This window comes from Charadrius vociferus, unplaced genomic scaffold (assembly GCF_000708025.1).
Source record: "Charadrius vociferus isolate BGI_N301 unplaced genomic scaffold, ASM70802v2 scaffold156, whole genome shotgun sequence".
Lineage (NCBI taxonomy): Eukaryota > Metazoa > Chordata > Aves > Charadriiformes > Charadriidae > Charadrius > Charadrius vociferus.
Window position 1 is genome coordinate 1,160,680 of NW_009649042.1, and position 23,644 is coordinate 1,184,323.

The 23,644-nt window shown below is 37.9% G+C and overlaps 1 protein-coding gene across 1 annotated transcript in view; it reads left to right on the top strand.

Moving 5' to 3' along the window:
- The window catches only part of SNTG2 (syntrophin, gamma 2), a 183,847-nt gene that overhangs the window by 46,931 nt on the left and 113,272 nt on the right, over positions 1-23,644 (top strand). Inside the window, exons 5-6 of the mRNA XM_009887927.1 lie at positions 395-438; positions 554-595. Of these exons, the coding sequence (XP_009886229.1) occupies positions 395-438; positions 554-595 (86 nt within the window). The remainder of the gene's footprint in view (positions 1-394; positions 439-553; positions 596-23,644) is intronic.

Sequence of the window (23,644 nt, forward strand, 5' to 3'; positions counted from 1 at the left end):
ATAGCTGTCCCTGTAAATTTGCTCAGGGGGAAAGGAATTGCTAAGTAGTTTCAGAAATTCCTATTTCCCTTTTGTGGAAGAATAATGAAAAGTGTGAATCACGCTTTGCACATAATTTAATGAAATCCTTCATTACTGAGAAATGACATTGGTATTCCATGTTAAATAAATTCTTTGTGCATGGGAAGTAACTCTCTTAATTTGTTTAAAATTGCTAGGAATCTATTACCTTTATAGGATGAATACTGATTGCTATGCCATTGGTATTTTCACAACCAAATCAGTTTCAAATGAAGGTTACTAACAGTATGCTAAACGAATTGCTGAAAGAGAATATAAAGTTATTTTTCAGTACTACTTTCAATTAAAATGTACTCCTTCTGTAATCCCACAGCTGACCAAACAGGAATGTTATTTATAGGAGATGCAATAATACAGGTCAGTAAACATTCATTTTTTCCACTGACATTTGTTTCATACTTGCCTTTATGTTTATTTCATTAACTAACTTACACATTGCAAATCATTTTCTACCTATCGTATCTGTTTTTAGGTTAATGGTATAAATGTAGAAAGTGCTACCCATGAAGAAGTGGTAAGTCATTCCGCTTTGATTTTTTGATAGTGTACCGAATATCCTGTGTCCATGCTGTTCTGTCTCTAGCCTTGCTCCATATGAGTTTACTCTTTTTTACTATAAAGACACAGTGCTATAGTCAGGTTTGTCATATATGTGATTAATAAAATCTTAGTTTTGTCTGTTAGCATTTGTTACAGTTTCTGCACTCTTACTGTGACTCTTCTTCATAGTAAGATATAAACACTTGTGACACAAGTGTACTATTCCAAAGTTGAGTCTCCATCATTGTTTCTTATACTTTTTACATCCCTTAGCTAAAATAAGTATTTCAAAGCACAAAATAAGGCAAAAATGCAAAGTCCTGGTAGGTTGCCTCCGTTCTGTTCATCAGAGTGCAACTACTCTTCCCAGAATAGTAACTGTATCAGTTTTATCAATGAACACATGATCTTTTCTTCTTTTTTTTCCCCTGTAAACTGTACACTTGGCTGCTTGCCATGGAAATTCAATGGAATGCAAACAAAAAATTGAAAGGACTTTACTATTTAAGAATTAGTGGTGAAAGTATGAAAAACATACATTACCTTTTTTATGATGCGACTACTGTAGGTATCAAAATGTCCTTTGGGTGATCACAATTAGCCGTTCAGGGGTTGCAAAGAAATTGAGTAGTCTTTTATATATCTAAGTATATATGTATATATAACATACCATATCTATGTCTGTGCACACATATCATCTTTATGGATTATACCTTTGGTATAGTGCCTGATGCACTGGAATTGCAGGTGCTCCTAAAGGGTTCATCTGCTGCGGTAGTATATTTAAATGGTAATAAAATTCTCACCTTCTTAGCATTGTGGGAACATGGATTGAATTAGTTTAGTAAATATTCTGTTTTAACCTACTGTAAAACAGCAGTTATAAATTAGAATATGTGGGGTGAGTGTCATGATCCTGCTCAGGTATTTAAAAACTTTGATTCTCGTTGCCTTCAGTGCAATTGAAGGGACTCAACTTTTGTAGGTCTTGCCCCTGCATGCACTAAAAAATATAAAACCTAATTAATGTTTTGCTACCTATTTCTGAATGTGCACTTGTGTGAGAACATGAGGGTTCCTGATGGGAAGTGTGTAAAGGAACACAGTTATTTTATTTGGTGAAATAATGTAACATGACCTAATTTCAGTTGTGCCCTATTTATATTTATGCACCATATACATTATTGTTGTTGGCTGTGGTGCACTGCACAGTGCTCCTGTTTCATGTTGGGAATTCTCAAGTATTATGGAAGTATAGATAGTAATAACAATATCATAAAATGTTATACTTAAACTGTTTCTAATCACTGGGACAAGAATAGGAGGAATCGAGAGAGCGGTGGTGTTACATGTTTTTAAATTTCGTCTTATTCTGCAAGTCATTTTAAGGTGTTATCTGTCAGATTTTGGGAAATTTTCTTTATTAGGAAGAAAGAAATGTGTTTAAACATTGGCTCTTTTTGATGATAAATATAGGACTAAAATGCACTTCTTGTCTTCAAGCCTGAGTGCACATATTGGTCACATCCTAATTCTTAGCTGGTACTCCCAGAGGTTATAGGGCTATAGATAATATATAACCATAATAAAGAAATCCTGTACATAGTAAGACCATACCCACATGCAAGAAGGAGATGAATACAGAAAACGTACAAAGATCTCAACTTCAGGGTGGGAGGAGATTAAGGCACACATCTCTGTATCTTTGTTTTCATGGGAAAACCAGCGTGTGTGGATTGCTGCGGCACGCTGAAAAGGCCCTTTGCCCAGGATTGTACAGCACACTGTGGAATGCAGTCACAGTTTCTGCATAGCTTTTAAGTCTGGTGATGTTCAGTTTAGAGGAATCTTGAGATTGAGGAATGGAATTATGGTGACTAGTTCTAGCACGATGTGCTGACTCTTGTCAGCATATTCATTCTCATGGTAATGTTCAAGAAACGGACCAAGATCTTCCAGTGAGCTTTTTATTTGCTTAAAAGGAAAATTATTAACATGGTTTTTACATTGCTTTATAGAATTAAGATGGCAAGGACTTCTCTTGGGAAAAAATAAAATAGGTAACTTTCTTCTTCTAAAGAATGCCGCTTCTGTAGCATTTTTAGTGCTTAGATGCTTGCAGCTGAACCTGCAAAAAAGTACGTATCAGTAGTTACTATATATTACCTATCAGAGTTTAGACGAGAGGTAAGCCAGAAGTTGCTAGATGAATTTCCAGAATATTTTTACCATCACATGTTCTCCAGTGAGCATAAGATGAATATCTTAGATCAGTGTTCTGGCAACATTTCTTGCGCTTTCCCTTCCACCTCATATTCTACCCCAGTTGGAGAATTACTTCCACAGCAACACTCAGACTAATGCATTGAAAAGTACAGAGGATGGGAGATGGCTGGGAACCTGTCAATTCTGGAAGCCACTGAAACAAATCACCAGCTCTTGAGCAGGTGTATCCAAGTGGCTCCTAGCAATAACATGTTTGATAGCATCTGTTGCCGTTGCCGCCTACTCTCTATTCTGTCCTGAACCACCATGATACCTCAGCCCTATCTTTCTCCTGTACATCACTTCCAACAATTCTACACCATACAGCCTTGATAGGCCACTGTGTCTGCTGTAGTGATGAATGGTAGTTTGGTAATGGATGGCCTAAGGTTTAGCAGCTTCAAGGCTTTTTCTAAGGTTTCTTAGGTAGCCTTATAATTATGGAATTTTTATTGGATTTCATTTGAAAATGTAGTGGGCACTTGCCATTCTCACTGACTTAAAGAAAAGCAGCAGTCCATAATATGCTATTTTTTTTCTCTTTATTCTCCCACTTATTTCATGTGGTTTTGAAATACAGTTTACTACAATGTTTGTTCTAGCCTGAAACAAAATAATTTATTGAATAGTGGTTAGTTTTTAACTGGTTTATTTCATTTATTGGATTGACTGTATGTGGATAAAGCCAGTTCACATTAACTCCGTGTGCAGTGCTTTTCCAGTCTGCAGTGCAAGGCAGTATAGATAAAAATTGTTACCCCCTGTTGCCTGTTTATTGGCAGCTATCAGTCAATTTACTGACAACTGTATCTCAGAATAGCATCTGTAGCAACCATAAATGACATGGGCTTTGACAGTCTTATCAGCAAGGCAGAAATTACATGGGTAAAGGAACTAAATTTGCTTTTATTCTTTGGAGGTGATCTCTCTAGGTCAAGATAACGTGCAGCTGTGTGATCTTTCGGTCCTTTTCTTGATGTTGATTAATACCATCAGGCTGAAGCTCTAGAGTAATTACAGACAATCTCAGTAAAGCACAGTCAGGTCTGTTGTGTATTGGTGAACTGCCCTCCTGCTGCTTGTATTGTTGTTGCACATACAAAACTTTAAACTTCCTGAAAGTTATTCCCCCCAAAACAGTAAGTTACATCCCTTAAGGACTGTTTTTCAGTAGCAAGAAGTGCTCCAGAACTGTCGATGTAACACAGCTAAGCTGCAGTAGTGAGGAATGACAGAGAATGACGTGCTCTTCAGCTTACATTCTTGATGATCCATGGGTTCCTATGTCTTTTTGTTTGATGAAAGTGGATGTGTTTAAACTTTGGGTTTGGTATGGATCCAGAACTGCACAATAATGTTTGCTTGAAAAAAGGGCTTCTTTGTATGTAAGGTTTTTAAAGTATGCAAAATAGGAAATCCCACCCCTAAGTTCCATTTAGGGTTCAGAGACTAGACAGACCATCAACTTTGAGTTTTGTATACTGTGCAGTAGTTTTGGGCACCTAAAAACACTGCTGAAGGTACAATGTATTAAGCTATTAATATAGTAACTTAGTGATTAAGGGTACTTGTCCAGAAAGCAGGAGGTTAAGGATGAAAGACTCATCTAACTTTTAGGAAATCATACCTGCATCTTCTATCTTTATAGAGTCCCCTATTTCTAAGTGTGTCATTCAGGTTAGGTGAGAGGCACTCCAGCAATTCTGTTCAAAAGCCGCTCAACAATGAGGCTTGGGTGGTCTCGGTTCACACTGGGTTGGATTTGACACTTAGCATTGTTAACATCATATGAAGTATTTAATCAATGGGAGCTTGTCAAAGGTCATTGACTAATTCTTTTGGCTTGCTTTTTTTTTATCTGGCACCATGATCTTTTACACGTTCAGTCATCTACTTCAGGATGGGACTTCTGAAACGTCACCCTCCAATATAGTTTGAACACACTTCTTGCTGCTTGCATTCTGGGTGGTGAAGACCTCTTGTAAATACCTAATTCAAGATTACAGATTGTACTGTGCGATGCAGGGAACTATGTGCTGGATCTGGCTGGGATGGAGTTAATTTTCTTCATAGCAGCCAGGATGGTACTGTGTTTTGGTTTGTAGCTAAAACGACGTTAATAACATGCCAGTGTTTTTGTTACTGCTGGGCAGTGCTTGCACACCTTCAGGGCTTTCTCTTTGTGCTGCTCTTCTTCAATGAGTAGGCTGGGAGGGGGCAAGAAGTTGGAAGGGGGCACAGCCAGGACAGGTGACCTGAACTGACCAAAGGGATTTTCAATGCCAAATAACATCATGGTCAGCAGTAAAAATTGTGGGGAGGGTTTTCTGGGGGAAGCAGCCATTGATTGGAGGCTGGCTGGGCATCAGTCTACTTGTAGGAGGTGGTGACTTTGCATCACTTGTTTTGTTTTTACCTTAATCTTTGCTTCACTTATTAAACTGTCTTTATCTTGAAGGTTTTGTTGCTTTTGTTCTTCCTGTTCTCTCCCCTGTCCTGCTGGTGGGGGGTGTGAGTGGGTGGCTGTGTGAGGACTTAGCTGCTGGCTGGGGTAAACCCACCACAGACTATTGAAAGGGCTACTGGTGGCAAAGATAGAGATACTGAATTACATCACTGGTGCCAGCTGTAGTGATAAGATGTTAAGGGGCAGAAGCAAGTACATGCTTCTTGGGTTTTTTGATGTTGGGGGTTTGGTTTTTTCCTGCTTTTTGTCTTTTGGTGTTTTGATTTATTTTTTTTTTAATTGTAGCTCTAACAAATGTTTTCAATAATTTTCTTTGGATTTTTTATTTTGTTTTCTTTCACAATGGCATGTCTGGATTCCTTTGTGTAGACTTTTTCCCCTTTTGTTCTTCATTTCTACCATTTTAGAGTATCTACTGTTTCACCCTTACACCGTGTGAGGAGATGCACTGAACAGGCACAAACAGAGATAACCTGCATTTTACTAAATGGAAGATTATGTGTCATTGTCAGTTTGCCTGACAGGTGTTAAAGACTTAAGACCCACTGCGGTAAATACATGGGAGAGAAGGCTACAAGATCTGGGAACTGTAGGAAAAGAGGCCAGTTTGTTCTGTCTGCTACCTACCATCTTCATAACTGGCACTCTCGAGATGGTTATTTAAATAGCTGATCCTGATTGTACCAAATACGGAGTTTTGTTTCTTGACCCTTCGACTTCCAGCAAGGTTAAAAGGTGATCACTTCTCTGCATGACAAACAACTGGCTGGTCTGTCAGCAACAATTTCACAACAAACTGGCTTTCCTGTTTTTAATTTCTAATTGCTAGAATTTGCTTTTCTTCACAATTCTTCAAGCTGCTGCTATCACACCTTAGTTCTGTCTAAGGGTATGGATAGAAAAATAAATAACTTGAAATCAGAACTGAGGAAAATCCTGCTTTTACAGTAGGTAATACAATAGACTGTGAAAAATTGAAAATAATTTCTATTCTTTGAAAAATAAGTTTATTTTTAGAAATAGTGTGTTGGTGTGCAGAGACTGTGCATGCAGAAAACGTGAATTTGGAGATTAATATAGTTTCTGTATTGCTTATCTGAGTGGAAAATTAATTTTGTTTCCCTGGTGGCTAATCAGGTTATCACCCTGTACAATACAAAAGGAACAGTCACTTCTCCTGAGGGAAGAGAGAGAGGGAAGCAGAGGGGAAGAGTAATTTGGTTGAAATTCACAATGAAGGGACACCACTTGATATCCTCTTGGCTGGGACTTTGGTTTTCAAGATATTCACAATAAACTATCAAAGGAAATGAAACTTGAGGTGACAGTTCTATGATTGAACAGAATTTTTCAGGTTATTGAGGTTCATAGAATCATAGAATGGTTGGGGTTGGAAGGAACCTTAAAGATCATCTAGTTCCAACGCCCCTTCCATGGGCAGGGACACCTCCCACTAGACCAGGTTGCTCAAAGCCCCATCCAACCTGGCCTTGAACACCTCCAGGAATGGACCTTCCACAACTTCTCTGGGCAACCTGTTCCAGTGTCTCACCACCCTCAGAGTGAAAAATTTCTTCCTAATATCTAATCTAAATCTACCTTCTTTCAGTTTAAAACCATTGCTTCTTGTTTTATCACTACACTCCCCGATAAAGAGTTGCTCCCCACCTTTCCTGTAGCCCCCCATTAGGTGCTGAAAGGCTACTGCAGGGTCTCCCCGGAGCCTTCCCTTTTCCAGACTGAACAACCCCAACTATCTCAGCCTGTCCTCATAGGAGAGGTGCTCCAGCCCTCTGATCATCTTCATGGCCCTCCTCACCTGAGCAGGTGAAGGATAAGGGAGAACTGTGAGGACTGACAGTAGGACTCAGTGGTGCAGTGGCAATACAGTAGAAGATGATCTGCTGTACAGATGGCAGGATAGATAGGTTGTCCAGATGGTCTTTCTTCTACACACCACTTTCTGTGAACAGCCCTCTTGTGTTCAAGTGTTCTCTGCAACAGCATTTGAGGGAAACCCAGGGAAATCTGTGAATTCTGTGAATTCTAATTCTGTGAATTCTGTGAATTCTGTGAAATCCCTGCTAAAGGCTACTCCTGAGAATACTTCCTTGTCTGGCCTTTTGTGGTCCGGGCTGGGTGCTTCTCTCTTTGTACTTAGTGGGAGAGGGAAATAAGATTTAGAAAACTCTTAGTGAGTCCCCGAGGTGCGCACTGCCCTATGATGAAATGCACTAGAAGCACCTCTTTGTATCCACTGTAAGCAAAATGTATATGACGCGATGGTTGTTCATCACTGGGGCTTTTCAGGATTCAATTGGACAGGCTGCCACGAAAGGTTGGGCCAGATGATCTTTTGAGGTCCCTCCCAACCTGGACTGTTTCATGATTCTATGATTAGTTCAGATGTAAGTTTGGATGAAATTAATCCCATTTCAGGATAATAAACGGTTTAATTCTGTTAGCTAGACATGGCAGAAAAGAGTGGCTAGGTATATAAAATTAAGAACTAGGTCCTACATGATATTTTTTTCTTACTATATCCTATTCACATATTTTTATAGTAAATCAGCGTGTTTCGCACACTTTTGGTACTTCACATAAATGTTAATCTAATTGGTATTTTGTTCACTGACCCAGGAAAGTACTTGGAAACACTTCTTTCTTTTTATTTAGGAGTAGTCTCACAGAAGAGAATCACTGAAGAAGCAACAAAAAAAAATGGATTCTCTTAAAAAAGAGAATCCATTCACTGGGGATTGGTTCAGATTTTCAGAATTTGAACTGCTGTTAGCCAGTAGTTATCAAGTGGTTTTGTCAGATCTTTGATAACATCAGATGTTTCTTGTAATACTATTTAATGTGTTATTGGTATGTCTGGCAGGGAGTGGTGAAGTTGTGCTTCAATAGGCTGATTCATTGAGACACAGGGAATAAATCTGAAAATTGCTTATCTTCCTTGAGATAGTGAAATTTTATTTTCATTCATCCCTTATTCCATCATCCATTCTGTGTTAGGTATTTTAGAATCAAAGTTCACTGCATGGTTTTCTGGAATTCATTTACAAGTGGTGGAATGTAGACTATAAATTTTATCCATATAGTATCAGAAAGAAAAAGATCAACTAGAAAAAAATTGGAAGATAGATACCTAAAAAGGTACATAATGCTTAACTGCTCAACAAATATATCAAATTTTATAAGATAATAAAAACCATAGAATTATATTGATGGATTAATAAAATCATCAAAAGAATTATAAAATAACTTGTCAAATTGATAGATGCTTGTGAAGTAGCAAAAAGTCTTGCAATTTACTAATTTTATTGTGTAGTAATATCTCATAGTCATATCAATGAGTAATTTTATTGATTTATATTGTTATTAAAATGATTTATGTACTTTTGTCTTTAAACAAATTAAGATATATATTTACAATGTGAAAACTGCAGTGTTATCTTCTGTAGACTTAACTACGCGTTAATATTTGAATATGTAATTCAGTAATACTTGAGGCAACAACTTTGGGACATTTGGAGAAAGTAAAAATAAAGTTTTCATTTAATACCCATAGAGGATTTAATACCTTAGGATTCCTGCCAGAAATAATCAGCAGTACAGACCAAATTTCAAGAGAAATGCTCATTGTTTTGCTAGATTGCCCAGCTACTTGCTACATTAAAATGTATGGATAGCCTTACAGACATATACACATTTCTGACCCAAGACTGACGCTTAACTTCAGGTTATTCCTTGAACTTTTACATTTTTCCCTGCAGGAAGCTTTTTAGTTTGAGCACGCTCTTTCACTCAACTGAGAAAATGTTAGGAAGTCCAAAAGGACAATGCAATTGAAATCTGACAAATATAAAACAAGAGTTCGGTCAGTTAAATGAAAGGAAAGACAAGTATTTTTCTACATAGAAAAAGCGTGCACGTTTCATTTCTTGGAGATCTATCTTAACGCTGCCAGGATGAATATTCTCAGTACTTTCAGCAATACTGTGTATGGTTCACTTGAATAGTTAGTCCTCTGTACTGCAATGTTGTTGTTCTATCAACATAGAAGAAATATTCTTCTAGTATTGGAATGGTAATTCTGCCAGATTCAGAAGAACCAGTAACTGAGATTTTCTTCACATCGTGTGAAGATTGTCCGATTCCTTTGAATGTCATGGAACTGTTTAATTTTTTTTCTTCAGCTGCAGGGCTCTCCCATTTTCTTGCTACTTTCCAAAATTTGCCTTTAGATTTCTTCATTTTAGTACATTATTTCTGTTGAGAGTTTAAAAGTGATGTTATAAATCATTTTCATCTAAATGAAGTTGTGCTTCAGTATTACCGATCCCTTGCTGCCTCACTCGCACACCCTAACAAAAACAATCTGTTCCTCCCATTTCCTCCCATTCTTTTTTTTTAGATGCACTGGAAGAACAGGTGGATGCTACTAAACAGCATTTTAAAAAATGAACAGTTACCGAAAAGAAAAAAAGACACAATAAAATTGCACACATTTTCTGAAATAGTCTATATACATTACCGCAACGTTTAGCTGGAATTACATCTTCCTGTGTAAGTGTAAGTTAAAGAAAAGTATGTGGTATTGCACAGAAACGTAGCAGTAGTGTCTTAAATCACCTCAACATCAAACTCTATTTCCGGGAATTGCATGCGTTCACGTAATGCCGATGCAGTAGATTGGAAATAAGAAATCAATCTCTGTAAAAATTATATTGAACGCATAGAGAAGTGTGTGTGCATTTTTGTGTGGGTGTATGTTTTGTCATGGGAAACCTGAAAAAATAATCAAACAAAGCAGCCATTGTGCTTCCAGAGAGATGACAAATAAGTCTCAGGAAAATGCCAGAGAGGAAAGAAAAGGAAGAACAGTAGGAAAGCATGGAAAATCTGTTCCTGTGACTTTTTGAAAGGGCTTTTGCTGGTACTTTCCCTGATCTCACTCGTGACTATTAAATAGAAATTTAAAAAGGAAGTAAAAACTTAAAATATGCAGTTGACTAACCTGGTGTTCAAGTGGCTTTCCTTCTCATGTATACGTTTTTAGAGAGTTTAATTAATCAAAACTTGAGAGGAAGTAAAATCAACGTACATACTTTCACAACCTCGGTATTATCACTTCCTTTCTCTAGATTCTCTCTGTTGATGAGAGCTGAAGGGAGAGGAAGGGGAAAATGATGGGAGATTTCTCCAGAACAACTTGGCAGGACTATGCTGTGAAATTACGTAGGGGATCCATCCTTATGGGTACCCACTGAGTCTCCCTTTATTTTTTCAAGGTATTATTATGTGAAATGCTTTTCATCTTTTGAAGATAATTTGAGCATTTTCTGAATTTTCTTCTTAGATAGTTTCACAGTTGTTTCTTAAAAAAAAAAAAAAAAAAAAAAAGGGTAAATAGAAAGAATAAAGCCAAAACCTTTGTCGTATTGTACTTTTCTTACTCTAGCCGATTTCTAACACTGGACTTACGTTGTCACTGGATATTGGAAAAGAAATGTAAACTGTTTTATCTATCAACTTTTCTATTACTAGTTACAGTATATGAAGTATGATTTACTTAGTTTGTGATTCAGCGTATTGTCTTCCCAATATGTTGCTGTTGCCATTATTTCTTTAAATGGGCAGTTTGGGGCATGGACTAAGGAGGTCATATCTTGACTGGCTTCGATGTGCTCCAGCCTAAGAGGCTGTCTCCAGTTATACGTGGACATATGGACAGAAACAATGTAGGTAGAATCCATCAGCCCTAGATATTTTGCTGAAATGATCACAGACCCGTTGCTTGCTTTTTCCATTACTAGGAGATTTACATTTGGGATCAGCGAAAGCAGGCATGTAGATTTGAAAGCATTTGTAAATCACTTTCAAACACAACACAGTTTTCAGATACAGTTGTACTAGAAACTGCAACATTTCTATAAGTAAGTTTTCATGAAGAAACTCTTTCACCATGAAACATTTAATAAGTTTCTCTTTAGTTAAAGCATTTTAATGTATTTTTAGGACTAGAGAGACAAAAAAAAAGATATCAAGCTTTTGAAGATTTTGCTTTCTTAACTTCATCTTGGTAGTTCTCAAAGAGTTCCTTTGTCATTGCCTCAGTCAGTCCCAGGAGAATGCTTTAGTCATCTCTTATGTGGACAGCAAATACCTCTTAGGTGAGTACATAACTGCAGAACATCTGCATGCATCAAAGAGCTGCAACAGGAACTGAAAGAAATGAATAAACCCTTTTATTAGGGAGCATTTATTAATGGGTTTAATGTAGTTGCTTTCATGATTCAAGACTTACCATGTATTTTAGGAAATTAAACTGCTGCTGTGTAGATGGGCAGTAACAGAAGGAAAGAAAAAAAATAAACATTAGTAGCAGGAACGCTGATTTGTGACATTAGAGTGCAGAGGGAAGTTCTGCTGTTCATAGTTTTCCTATTCTTTCAGTTACCCTATAGAATTTTTCTGAGCTATTTCCTTGGGGATTTGGTGCTGGTAGAATAGCAGCCCTGTTATCATGATAGTGAGACAAATAATTAAAAGGTGTTTTTCACCTTGCTTAGATGAAAAAGATCTGAGTTTATTTTCATTTCTCCAGGTGCTAATTTGCCACAAGTATTTTGTATCCCAGCACTGCATAAAAATAAAACCACATAGTATCAGCAAATTATAGTACAACTTTAAAATTTTGTGGGATGTACAATTCAACTGTTTGCAGATGCTCTAAGAAATGAGATTATTTCATCACTGAATGCATCTGGCAGCATTCCTCATTAAGTAGCAAGTTATACTACACTTTTGGTCTCCGGTGTCTTTTACATGCAAATGATAAAACTCACATGCTTTAACACATTTTTGTTATTTAAATTTGCTCCCTTTTGCACCTTTACAGTGCTTTTGTAAAGGATAGCAAAATTTCAGAGAATGATTTAAAAAAATGCAGTAACACATTATAGTACCTGTGTTAAACGTGTGCTTAAAAATATTACGTATATTCTGTAATGTACTTCTGGAAAACCACTTTCTTTCAAGCTCTAAGCGTGTTAAGAAAGCAGCCACGATTAAGCAGTTCAGATTTCAGTACTACTATTTTACCCCCATCTATTTCACAAACACATAATTCCCTGGGTTAGAGAAGCAGCAAGTACTCTGGCATTATGAGCATTTAAAGTGTGCATAATCTTCAAGTACAACAGCAGAATGACTATAATTAAAACTGATGGAACAATTCAACTACCTGGCACAAAGGAGCTGTAGGAAGAACTGAAGTCTTTGTTAAGCTGTGGACACAAAATGTAGCGCTTCTTAGATAAAGCACACAGAGTGTGCGGCTATGATTTTAAGCAGTACTTCCTAAGGGTAAAAGGAGTTGAGATTTAAAAAACTTAAAAAAAAAAATAAAAAAAAACCTGCTTCTTTTAACCCTTTTATTTTATATTAATTGCATTTCTAAATGTTGAAAGACGTACAAAGGATTTATAACAAATTATACTAGCCTCTTTAGTCATAAATAAAGGGGCTTTTTCTTCCATCTCCTCCTCCCACCTGTATAAAACTGAGCACCATGGAGGGAGACCAAATACTTAAGATAGTGGAGAATGTTGGAATAAGAACAAAAGGGTATAAACTATCCATGGATAAGTCTGGAATGTCTTTGAAAGGGCTTGTAGGAAAAGAAATTACCTGGTTTTAAAACAGGACTTGATGGATTCAGGAACAGTGCTGTATGATGTCCCTTGTTATTCCTGACCTGTCCGTTCTTGCTTCCTTTGATCCTTACATCCTGCTCACAAACTAGTCTATATCTTCATTTTTGGTGTCTCTGCTGGGTTTCCGCTCTGGTTGAGCTGGCTTCTCTGAAGCAGTATCCTCTCTTTCTCATTTCTTCCCCTGCTCCTCCACCTTCCTTTGCCTATCTAAACAGTGTGTTGTGGTTTTGACTAATTCACAACCGTATATTGGGTGACCCTCAGTGTTTCATCAGGATATAAAGAGCTAGGAGTGCTAGATACTCTAGCTCTATGTTATTAAGAGGACCAATCTGCAAGCTAATGAGGAGTCAGTGTACACCCTTGTGATGTTAAATAGATTAATTAAATAAATATGTTTGTGGAAGATTAGACTTACACTGTTTACATAAGTGAAACTCAGTTATTTTGCATTTTGTAAATTTCCTGAAATGGAAAGGAAAATATAAGTTATTTAGAGGACTTACACCCACATAAAATTAACTCATTAATAAAATTGTTTTTCTGATCGCAAGGAAGATTAGCAAACTCTTTTAAGCTCCCTGGATGAACTGTACATCAGGATTGTTTCTCTTCAAAAGGTTGAGTTAATGGGAGTGTGATCTAAACAAGCAAAGGGGTCTTACACGTGTCACTAACATTTCAGGCACATTTGTTTAGCCACAGTTGAGGCTGGATAATGGCATCTGCTCTTGTTCCTTATTGCAGATAGCAGACAAAATATTTAATCATACAGCAGGAGTGTATTCATGCACTTCAGATGGCAAATAAGCTAGCACATTGCATCCAAACTATTAAAGAACTGGATCAGGAATTCAAAGGGTGTTTTGCTTTTTTGTTCTTTGTCTGATATGGTATTAGATGGCAAAAAGTCTAACAGAAAAAGGTACAGCCCTGTATTTAAACGAATATGGCTCTAGCTGAAATCAGTACTCTGAGGGAAGAGAAACTAATTCTTCAGAAGACTGTAACATGTCGATGAGATTTGCATGCTGTTCCCCTCATCAGTTAGAATGATTTTTTTCCAGTACAGGAAGTGTTTAATATTGAATAAAGGAATATACTTTATGGTGACCTGTGCAGAATAAATATTGGCCTGTACAGTAGCACAATTGCAAGGAATCGTGTCCTGAGGTTCTGAGATAGTGTGCAGAAGGGTCAGCTATGGAACTTTGCCTAACACAAATTTCTTCCTGATGCTTACTGAATATTTCAGATGATCTGCTGTTTTATGGTGGTAGTAGCACTTACATGCTTGGGGAGTTGTGGAAACAAAAGCATTAAAGACTGACATACAGGGGTACTATTACTATGAAGCAGTGCTGAATTTTGTCCATAAGTATTCCTTTTACCCTATTACGTTCTTCTACATGCTGTAAGAATTTCAGCATAAAAGAGGAACTTTGTTTATTTTCTAGGTGCCCCAATTGTTTAAGCCTGAAATGGTGAACAGGTGGATGATTGCAAATAAATTCAGTGCTTGATCCAAAGTGAAGGGCAGTCTGTTGAGCTGATCAGTCCGTAGCTCTAGGACTTCTATCTCATACTTCAGCAGTTAATGTGTAGGCACCAAAAGCAGTTCACGCTGCTTCTTATGTCCTATATTAACTCTGGATGTCTGTGAAATGTCTATTAGACTAGGAAGACTGAGTACAAAGGGATCATTGTGGAAAAGTTTCTTGTAAGAAAAGAAAGCAGTGCCCAAATTGTCAATAATTTCTCAATCAGAGAATGCAGCCTATGATCTACTGGGTTTGATGACTTCAAAAGCTTTTGGTTTAGCTTTTGCACTCGGTAGCACAGGAGACCCTTCATTAAATATTGTGTATCATTCAACTGAAATTACCTTCATCATCATTTCATGCTGTTGCCAGTGGATGATGGCAGAAGTTTTCTGACTGATATCTCTCTCCTCAGAGGCACTTCTAGTCAGATAAAATCCTTTTCTGAGAACTCTGCAAATACTGACAAAGAAACATTAACGACTACATGAAAACCTGCAGTTAGTCTTTTTAGCTCAATTTGTGCCAACTGGAGTTTGTATAAACACAACCACTTCACTATCATCTAGAAAGATTTTCAAATATATTTGAAAAATGTGAACCTGCAGGGTTAGACTGCTCCAATTTGTTTGCTTGAAAAGGTCTGCGTTTGGGACAGAAATGTTTGCATTTCTACAGATTCTGATTCCACTTAAACATATGCATTTCCAGTCACGCTCAGTCAGGTGTGTGTATGTATATTTGAACTGGAAGTGGCACTTTGATACTATAGTATGAGTTGCTGACATACCAAATATGTCAGTAACTATTTAATAAAGTTTCAATCTAAGAATTGTATGTTTGTTTTCTGGTAATTTGGCTGTTTCTGTCTGTTGTGATTTTTTGATACCTGATACAATTCTTTCTTTTTACAAATAATGCGTAACAGTAGATGAGCAATAAAACACGGTGCTTATTCTAAAATTTTGAGTTCTGTGGCTTTGAACCCTTTTCAGTTGTATCACATTGATAACAGTTGAGACTGACCCGAATTTCCAGAGAAGTTCCTGTGATGTTCTGATATTCTTGAAATTTTTTTAAAGGGTGGCAAAGTTACTTTCTCGGGGATGGGGTTTCATGCTCCAGGTAATAGTTAGCTTTAAGCAAATATATTTAAACTTCCATTGCTTCAGGGAACAGCTGATTTGGCTCAGAATGTATTTTCCAATGCATAATATGTCTCAACATTTTTCACATCCCAGATATTTATGTAAGCATTGTTTTGAAGTGAAACACAGACTAGTGTGTAATTAAGTAGAAAAAATAATATACAAAATGAAAAAACATTTAAGTAATTTCCTTTTTTGTCTATAATTCCTGGTAATTATATCATACAGGAGTAATGTTATTTGTTTGAATTAATAATGAAGCTTTGTGGTTCAAAACATCTTTTACTGTATTTGTAGGCAGACATAAGAGAAAAGTGCTAATTGGGTGCACTAAGAGAAAATGCAGTTTAATTTAAATCTGTGAAAATTTCCATAAGCTGCATTTTCTTATAGGTAGTTAATGGGGAGGGGACATTTTTAAAGTGATAATAAATAGGACTTAGTTTCTTAGAGAACACTATGTTTTATTTTTTAATTGGAAGATGCAGATTCCCTACAGTTTTGGTGCTCGGTCTGGGACATATGTACCGATTGCTGTTGCATATCCACCATGATAGGGACTCCTCAGGTATTCATCCTGCCAAAGGGACTGATTGGCAAGATGTGAGTGGTAGCAAATCCATTTGAGAATAATAGGAGAAAAAAAAACAACAATGAGAAATGGGAGAAGCACCAGTCCCTCTTCTGCTTTAATTTTCTTTGTGTTTTGTCTCCAGTTAATACCTTTTCTGCCTCTGAATTTATATTCAGTTCTTTGTCAAACAAAAAACTTTATGGCTTCTCTTAGTGTATAGTGCATTTGTATTATACTTGGTAGTTTTTTATATACCTATAGCCATAGAGGAGGTTGTGCCTTATGAGCTGTGGTGAAAGCTTGCTGTGAACCCCAGTTTGTGCTGAAGCACAAGAATGTCATGAAAACTTCTGGATTCCAGCAAAGAGTGGAGCAGCACAGTGATTTGGGTGCAAAGCTCATGGTGTGCTAGAAATCTCCTTCACCAAGGTGTAAATGTTTCACCTAGTCACTGACATCTGTCCCAGTAAGATGTATCTGACAAACTACATGCGTAGCCCAAGCTGGAGAATTGCAGCCTGCCTACCTAAGATCTTTCTTTTCTGATGTCCTGTAGTTTCTTCTGAAGTATGAAATCTCTATATTGTATTCAAGGAAATGGATCACGTCAGCAAGATTTTCCAGTCTTTTCCACCTCTGATCGGTAACCGCATAGCAAACCCAGTTCAGTGGTATGCAAGTGCTGTTTCTAACTACGAACCTTGCACAGGACTCGTAATTTAATAATCTGTATTACTAATTCATAATAATATAAAATAAGTATTTATCAGCATGTTCAAAAATCGTTCCCGATAAGGGCCATCCTTCTCCTTGCACATGTACCCTTGCAGTTAACTTTTCTGTATCTGCAGTCATGCCATCCCTCTGAGTAATTCATTTCACTTTGGAAGTGATCATTAATAGCATCCTTGGTAAATTCAGCATTATTCTTTCTGTTTTTCTGGATAATTAGAAAGTGTCCATACATGTCTGATGCTGGTCAGCTCTGTCTTTGTTTTGTTGCTTGAGGGCTTTACATTTCAGTAGAGGGATGACAGTAGAATACTTTTATCTATGGGTGGTATCAGTAACAGTGCAGTACTGTGGCGTTATTGTTGCTATGTATGTACTACAAGTGACAACATTCTGGATGGGAACTACTTCATAAAAATAATGTTTTACTTTGCCACTTTTCTCCCATGCTATGTCTTATCTTTTTAAATTTTAGTTCATTGAAATGGAGACTATGTTATATATTTGTAAAATGACAGGTAAAGTAAAATTTCTCAAAATTGTGGTAATATAAGCATTCATCTGAGGATCGGATAAAAATTGTAGAATAAACAACAGAGGTAAGACACCACTAATAAATCAGTCATAGTAGTAATTACATACTTTATGGCTTTTCTTGTGCATATCTAGATATTTTGGCATGTGCATATATTCTGCAGGCTACTGATGGGTCTCTGAAATTGTCAGTTACAATATTCTAAGGCTCAGTTTGCAGAAAAGAGAGAGGAGCGAACTCGATCCACTTATAAAGACAGATTACGGAACATGACAGTAAGGATATGTCACAAAACTAATGCCCTGAATCTTTCATATCATAATAGGAAGAGGCCAGAGTGAAATAGAAATACATTCTCCTTTTAAACATATACTCTTCTTTAAATATATACATATGTGTGGATAATCTTCCAGTAGCCATATAGAAAGCTAATAATTTAAGCTAATTATTCATCACAATCTGAGGAAACAAAACAGCAAGATGCTACTAACGTGTATGGGCGACACAGACAGATTTTCAAAAAAGGAGTGGGTTGTCTCATTAGCAATATTATACCAAGTTGTATAATTCATTCTGTGATTTGCTCAATGACTATGAAAGCTACAAATCTCTTCAGGCACGTACACAAATATCAGAGAATACTACTGGTATAGTAGAGAAGTATAAGGAAAGGTTACTTGAGTCATGTTATATAATTGTGCAGGATATCTATGATAGATTTCTGTAAAAATAATTTTAGTTCTAATGATAGGATAAGATACATAAGTGAGGAAGGAAAGAATGTGGCAAGTCCCTGCAGAATTAATAAACTGACTGTCGTTTTCCTAGCATATCTGTCTACATTGTTCAGACACAAATGCTTGTTTTGGAGTAGCCAGTTAAGCATTAAGGAAGAGAGCAAAGCTAAGGGAGATAAGAATCAGAAGTATTTACGGGAAACCACTTGGTAATTGACCAGTGGAAAAGAACTAACTTAATTCTGCTTCATGCTTTTCCAAGACTGTTTGCAATTGAATTTTAATTTTATAAACTTCTTTTTAATGCCACTTTGCTTCTGCTGTCGCTTTAGACTACTTGTACTGTGAGGTCTCTGTTTTTCATGCATCTTTGTGGTACTCATAGACATAAAAGCATGAGATGAGATTTTTCAGTTCTACTGATGTGGTTTGAGCTGAAATCGCCAAGTTTCCAAAAAAACTTCCAAACATGCTTTAGCCTAGGAGTCATTTTAAGTATTAATTGCTATTGTTGCTTTTTCATTCTGAGGGTTTAAGAATTTTTAAAAACTTTTAGTTCTCTAGATTTCATTGGGTTTTTCACTATTATATGTTATCATCTAATTCTCTTCATATGTTTTACCACAACTTCTTGGTTGTTTGCACGCTGCATTACAGGCTTGTACATAATCTTCCACCCGTGTACTTGTCAACCCCGAGACTTGCACTTCATGTGAATTTCAAGTGTTTTATTTGTGAAAAGCATGTACCTCAAGATCAGACATTCAGGAGAGGAGATTCACTTCCTTTTACTTCAGAATTTTTGCTTCAGACTTTTAGTCCAAATTAGGTGTTTAATCTTAAGTATTCACCTATAGATGTGAGATAGGTTTCATTTCATCTAACTTCAGATGTTTATAGTGTAAGGTTTTTATCCAGATTCTCCTTATTTAGATCACCTGCACATGATGATTCCTTTTTATCCTAAGATCTTTACTGATTTCTAGAAAAAATAGTAACAACTACTTTCAAATTGAACCTTTTAAATGGCCAAAGTTAAATGATGCGACTTCTGCTCTTGGAATAGATCTTCGCTAAAGGACCGTATGGGTAAATTCATTCATCAAAGGCATGCTTCTTTTTGATTTTAATTGCTGTTACAGTTCTGATCTATAATAAGACAGAACCTGTTTTAAACAGCCAAAACCTTGTCTAAATCCCTGAGCAGTGTGAATATTAATGATCGGGTATGTTTGAAGGGTTAGACGAAGCCACAGTAAACACAAGGCACCAGAACTTAAAAAGAATGTACCTCAGCTATGAATTGTGCCATTGACTTGCCTGCCTGAGTTAGTATATACAATTTCTCTAAAGTGGATGTTGACAGTAAAAATGAGGCAACAAAGGTCATTTGGTTTTCCTAAAATACGAGTCATATTTTTCTCTGCAGGCTCTGGAATGTACTTAGCTAAGTGAGATCTAGAAGGCCCTATTTATATTTTTAATATTCTCTCTGTTTTATTCTTGAGAAATGCAAGTGGAAATAAGAAGCATAATAAATTGTAGCTTGATGAATGCACTTAGAGATGTACAAAATTTGCAAATTACAGCCAGCATGAAAAGCAAGCATTTCTTTTGATGGCCTTTTCTCTTTCATACATATGAACACACAAGAAGGTACATACACACAGAGTTAACTGCAGAAAATGTATTTAATCAGCTATTAAAAAATCCCCAAACACTCGCTTTTACAATTCTCTTTTTATATTACTACTACAGTAAGGCAACAGTGCAACAGGGTCTCCAAAGCTACTCGATTTGTGGTTTTGGACTTACTGGACTTGTGCAAAAGCTTCACCACCACAGAGCAGTGCATTATTTAGTGACCTTCCCTACTGTTAATACCTTCCTGTGAGCGCTGAAATGGATTTTTTTTTTTTTTTCTTAGTATGTGCATGGTTCAATTCTACCACCTCTTCAGACACTACCTAAGAATACAAAGTAGCTCCAGGGAAGTATGATACAGTATGAGTATCTTTTAAGGTATTACTGCTTCATAATTATAAATCAAAGCATTAATATTGGAGTTCCTTTCCAAAATATCATTTGAAATAAAAATCAACTTTCACGCTCTGCAGCAGTTTCTAATCTACTGTTTTCTTTTGTTCCATAGAGTTTTTGGATTTAATTTATCTTCATAATATTTGACTAAGATCTTCCAAAAGTATGTTAGGCAGTATGTCTGTCATGCTGTCTCCTCTCATCTCTTGATAAATATAAATGCTTGTGTGCAAACATTCTTTGCTTCATTAAGAGCAAATGCAGTTCTTATCCTGTGTTTGAAAGTTCTCTTCAAAAAGTTTATATCTGCTAGGAAGTTAAAATTCTTCCTTGTTTTCCAAAGTCAAAGAATTAAAATGGTTCACTTGTTTGGCTTTTCTAAAAAGTGAGTTCTCGGTATTAATTTTATTTGGCGTATGTTTAAAACCATTACATATTTCAGAACAATATTGTGACTATATTATAAATTTGTTGGTTTTGAAATTATCCATTGGATTTTGCAAAATACTGATGTTGCTACACTAATCATAGAATCATAAAATTGCTGAGGTTGGAAGAGACCTTTAAGATCCAAGTCCAACCGTTAACCTACCCTGACCAAACCACATCTAAACCATGTCCCCAGGTGCCACATCTACCCTTTTTTTAAACACCTCCATGGATGGCGAATCCACCACCTCCCTGGGCAGCCTATTCCAATGTTTAATAACCCTTTCAGTGAAAAAAATTTTCCTAATATCCAGTCTAAACCTTGTCTGACATAACTTGAATCCATTTCTTCTCGTCCTATCACTTGTCACCAGGGAGAAGCGGTCAGCCCCCACATCTCCACAACCTCCTTTCAGGTAGTTGTAGAGAGTGATAAGGTCTCCCCTCAGCCTCCTCTTCTCCAGGCTAAACAACCCCAATTCCCTCAGTTGTTCCTCATAAGACTTGTCCTCCAGACCCCTCACCAGCTTCATTGCCCTTCTCTGGACACAGTCCAGCACCTCAATGTCCTTCTTGTAGTGAGGGGACCAAAACTGAACACAGTATTCGAGGTGGGGTCTCACCAGTGCCGAGTACAGGGGGATGATCACTTCCCTAGTCCTGCTCACCACACTGTTCCTGATACAGGCCAGGATGCTGTTGGCCTTCTTGGCCACTTGGGCACACTGCCGGCTCATATTCAGACGTCTGTTGACCAACACACCCGGGTCCTTTTCTGCCAGGCAGCTTTTGAGCCACTCCGCCCCACGCCTGTAGCGCTGCATGGGGTTGCTGTGACCCAAGTGGAGGACCCGGCACTTGGCCTTGTTGAACCTCATACCATTGGCCTCAGCCCATCAGTCCAGCCTGTCCAGATCCCTCTGCAGAGCCATCCTACCCTCAAGCAGATCAACACATCCACCTAACTTGGTGTCATCTGCGAACTTACTGAGGGTGCATTCAATCCCCTTATCCAGATCATTGATAAAGATATTATAGAGAAGTGGCCCCAGCGCCAAGCCCTGGAGAACACCACTTGAGACTGAACACCAACTGGACTTAACTCTATTCACCACCACTCTCTGGCCACATCCAGCCAGTTTTTTACCCAATGAAGAGTACACCTGTCCAGGCCATGAGCAGCCAGTTTCTCCAGGAGAATGCTGTGGGAAACAGTGTGAAAAGCTTTGCTAAAATCCAGTTAGGTAACATCCACAGCTTTTCCCTCATCCACTAAGTGGGTCACTTTATCATAGAAGGAGATCGGGTTTGTCAGGCATGACCTGCCTTTTGTAAACCCACGCTGACTGGGCCTGATCACCCTGTTCTCCTGCATGTGCCGTGTAATGGCACTGAGGATGATCTGTTCCATGACCTTCCCAGGCACTGAGGTCAGACTGACCGGCCTGTAGTTCCCTGGATCCTCCTTCCGGCCTTTCTTGTGGATGGGTGTCACGTTTGCCAACTTCCAGTCAGCTGGGACCTCCCTGGTTAGCCAGGACTGCTCGTAAATGATGCAAAGTGGCCTGGTGAGCACTTCCGCCAGCTCCCTCAGTACCCTCGAGTGGATCCCATCTGGTCCCATAGATTTGTGTATCTCCAGATGCTGAAGGAGGTCCCTCACCATTTCCCTTTGGATTACAGGGGTTTCATTCTGCTCCCCATCCCTGTCTTCTAGCTCAGGGGACTGCGTACTCAGGGAACAACTGGTCCTACTGCTGAAGACCGAGACAAAGACTGCATTAAGTACCTCAGCCTTTTCCTCATCCGTGGTCACTATGTTACTGTTCTCGTCTACTAGAGTACAGAGATTATCCTTAGTCCTCTTTTTATTGCTAATATATTTATAGAAACTTTTTTTGTTGTCCTTGACAACAGAAGCCAGGTTTAGTTCTAGTTGGTCTTTGGCCCTCCTAATTTTTTTCACTACATAGCTTCACTACCTCTTTGTAGTCCTCATAAGTGGCCTGCCCTTCCTTCGAAAGGCCATAAATCCTCTTTTTCTCCCTAAGTTGCAACCCTAGCTCCCTGTTCAGCTGAAGTCATCATTACTGATATATTTACCACACAGTGACAGGTAAAATGATTTCACAAGATATAGCAGCATTTGGTGAGAGGATCTTGTATTTCTTGCCAACTCTGACTTCCTACTACCTTGATACTGAATTTCTGGCATTTTTTCTTTGGAAGGGAATACAATGGGTGTCCGTTTCTCTGCCTACCATATTGCCTTTTTGGCACTGTTGCACCCAGGCTGGATTCACTGAACCTAGACTGTGTGGATAGCATAGCTGCACTTCTTTCTTTAGCTTTTTGTTTTGTTTTGTTTTGTTTTGTTTTGTTTTGTTTTTGAAAACTGTCTGGAACCCACAGCCGTGGGTCAGCCCTGGCCAGCAGCCAAATGCCCACCCAGCTGCTCTGTTACTCCCCCTCCTCAGCAGGAGAGGGGGAGAAAATAGGATGAAAAAGCTCGTGGGTCAAGACAAAGACAGGGATATCGCTTAACAGTTACCATCATGGGCAAAACAGACTCGACTTGAGGAAAATTAATTAATTTTATTGCCAATTAAAATAGATTTGGGTAGTGAGAAACAGAGACCAAAAAAAAATGAAGCAACAGCTTTTCCCCACCCCTTTTCCCAGGCTCAGCTTCTTTCTTCCCGGCTCCTCTACCCCCACCACAAGCCATCCCCTATGGTGGGCTGGTCAGAGCCGGCTGGAGCCAGCACCCCATACACAAACAAATAATGCATGTTACTTTCCTAATTTCAAATCCAGGCATTTTTTGCCCC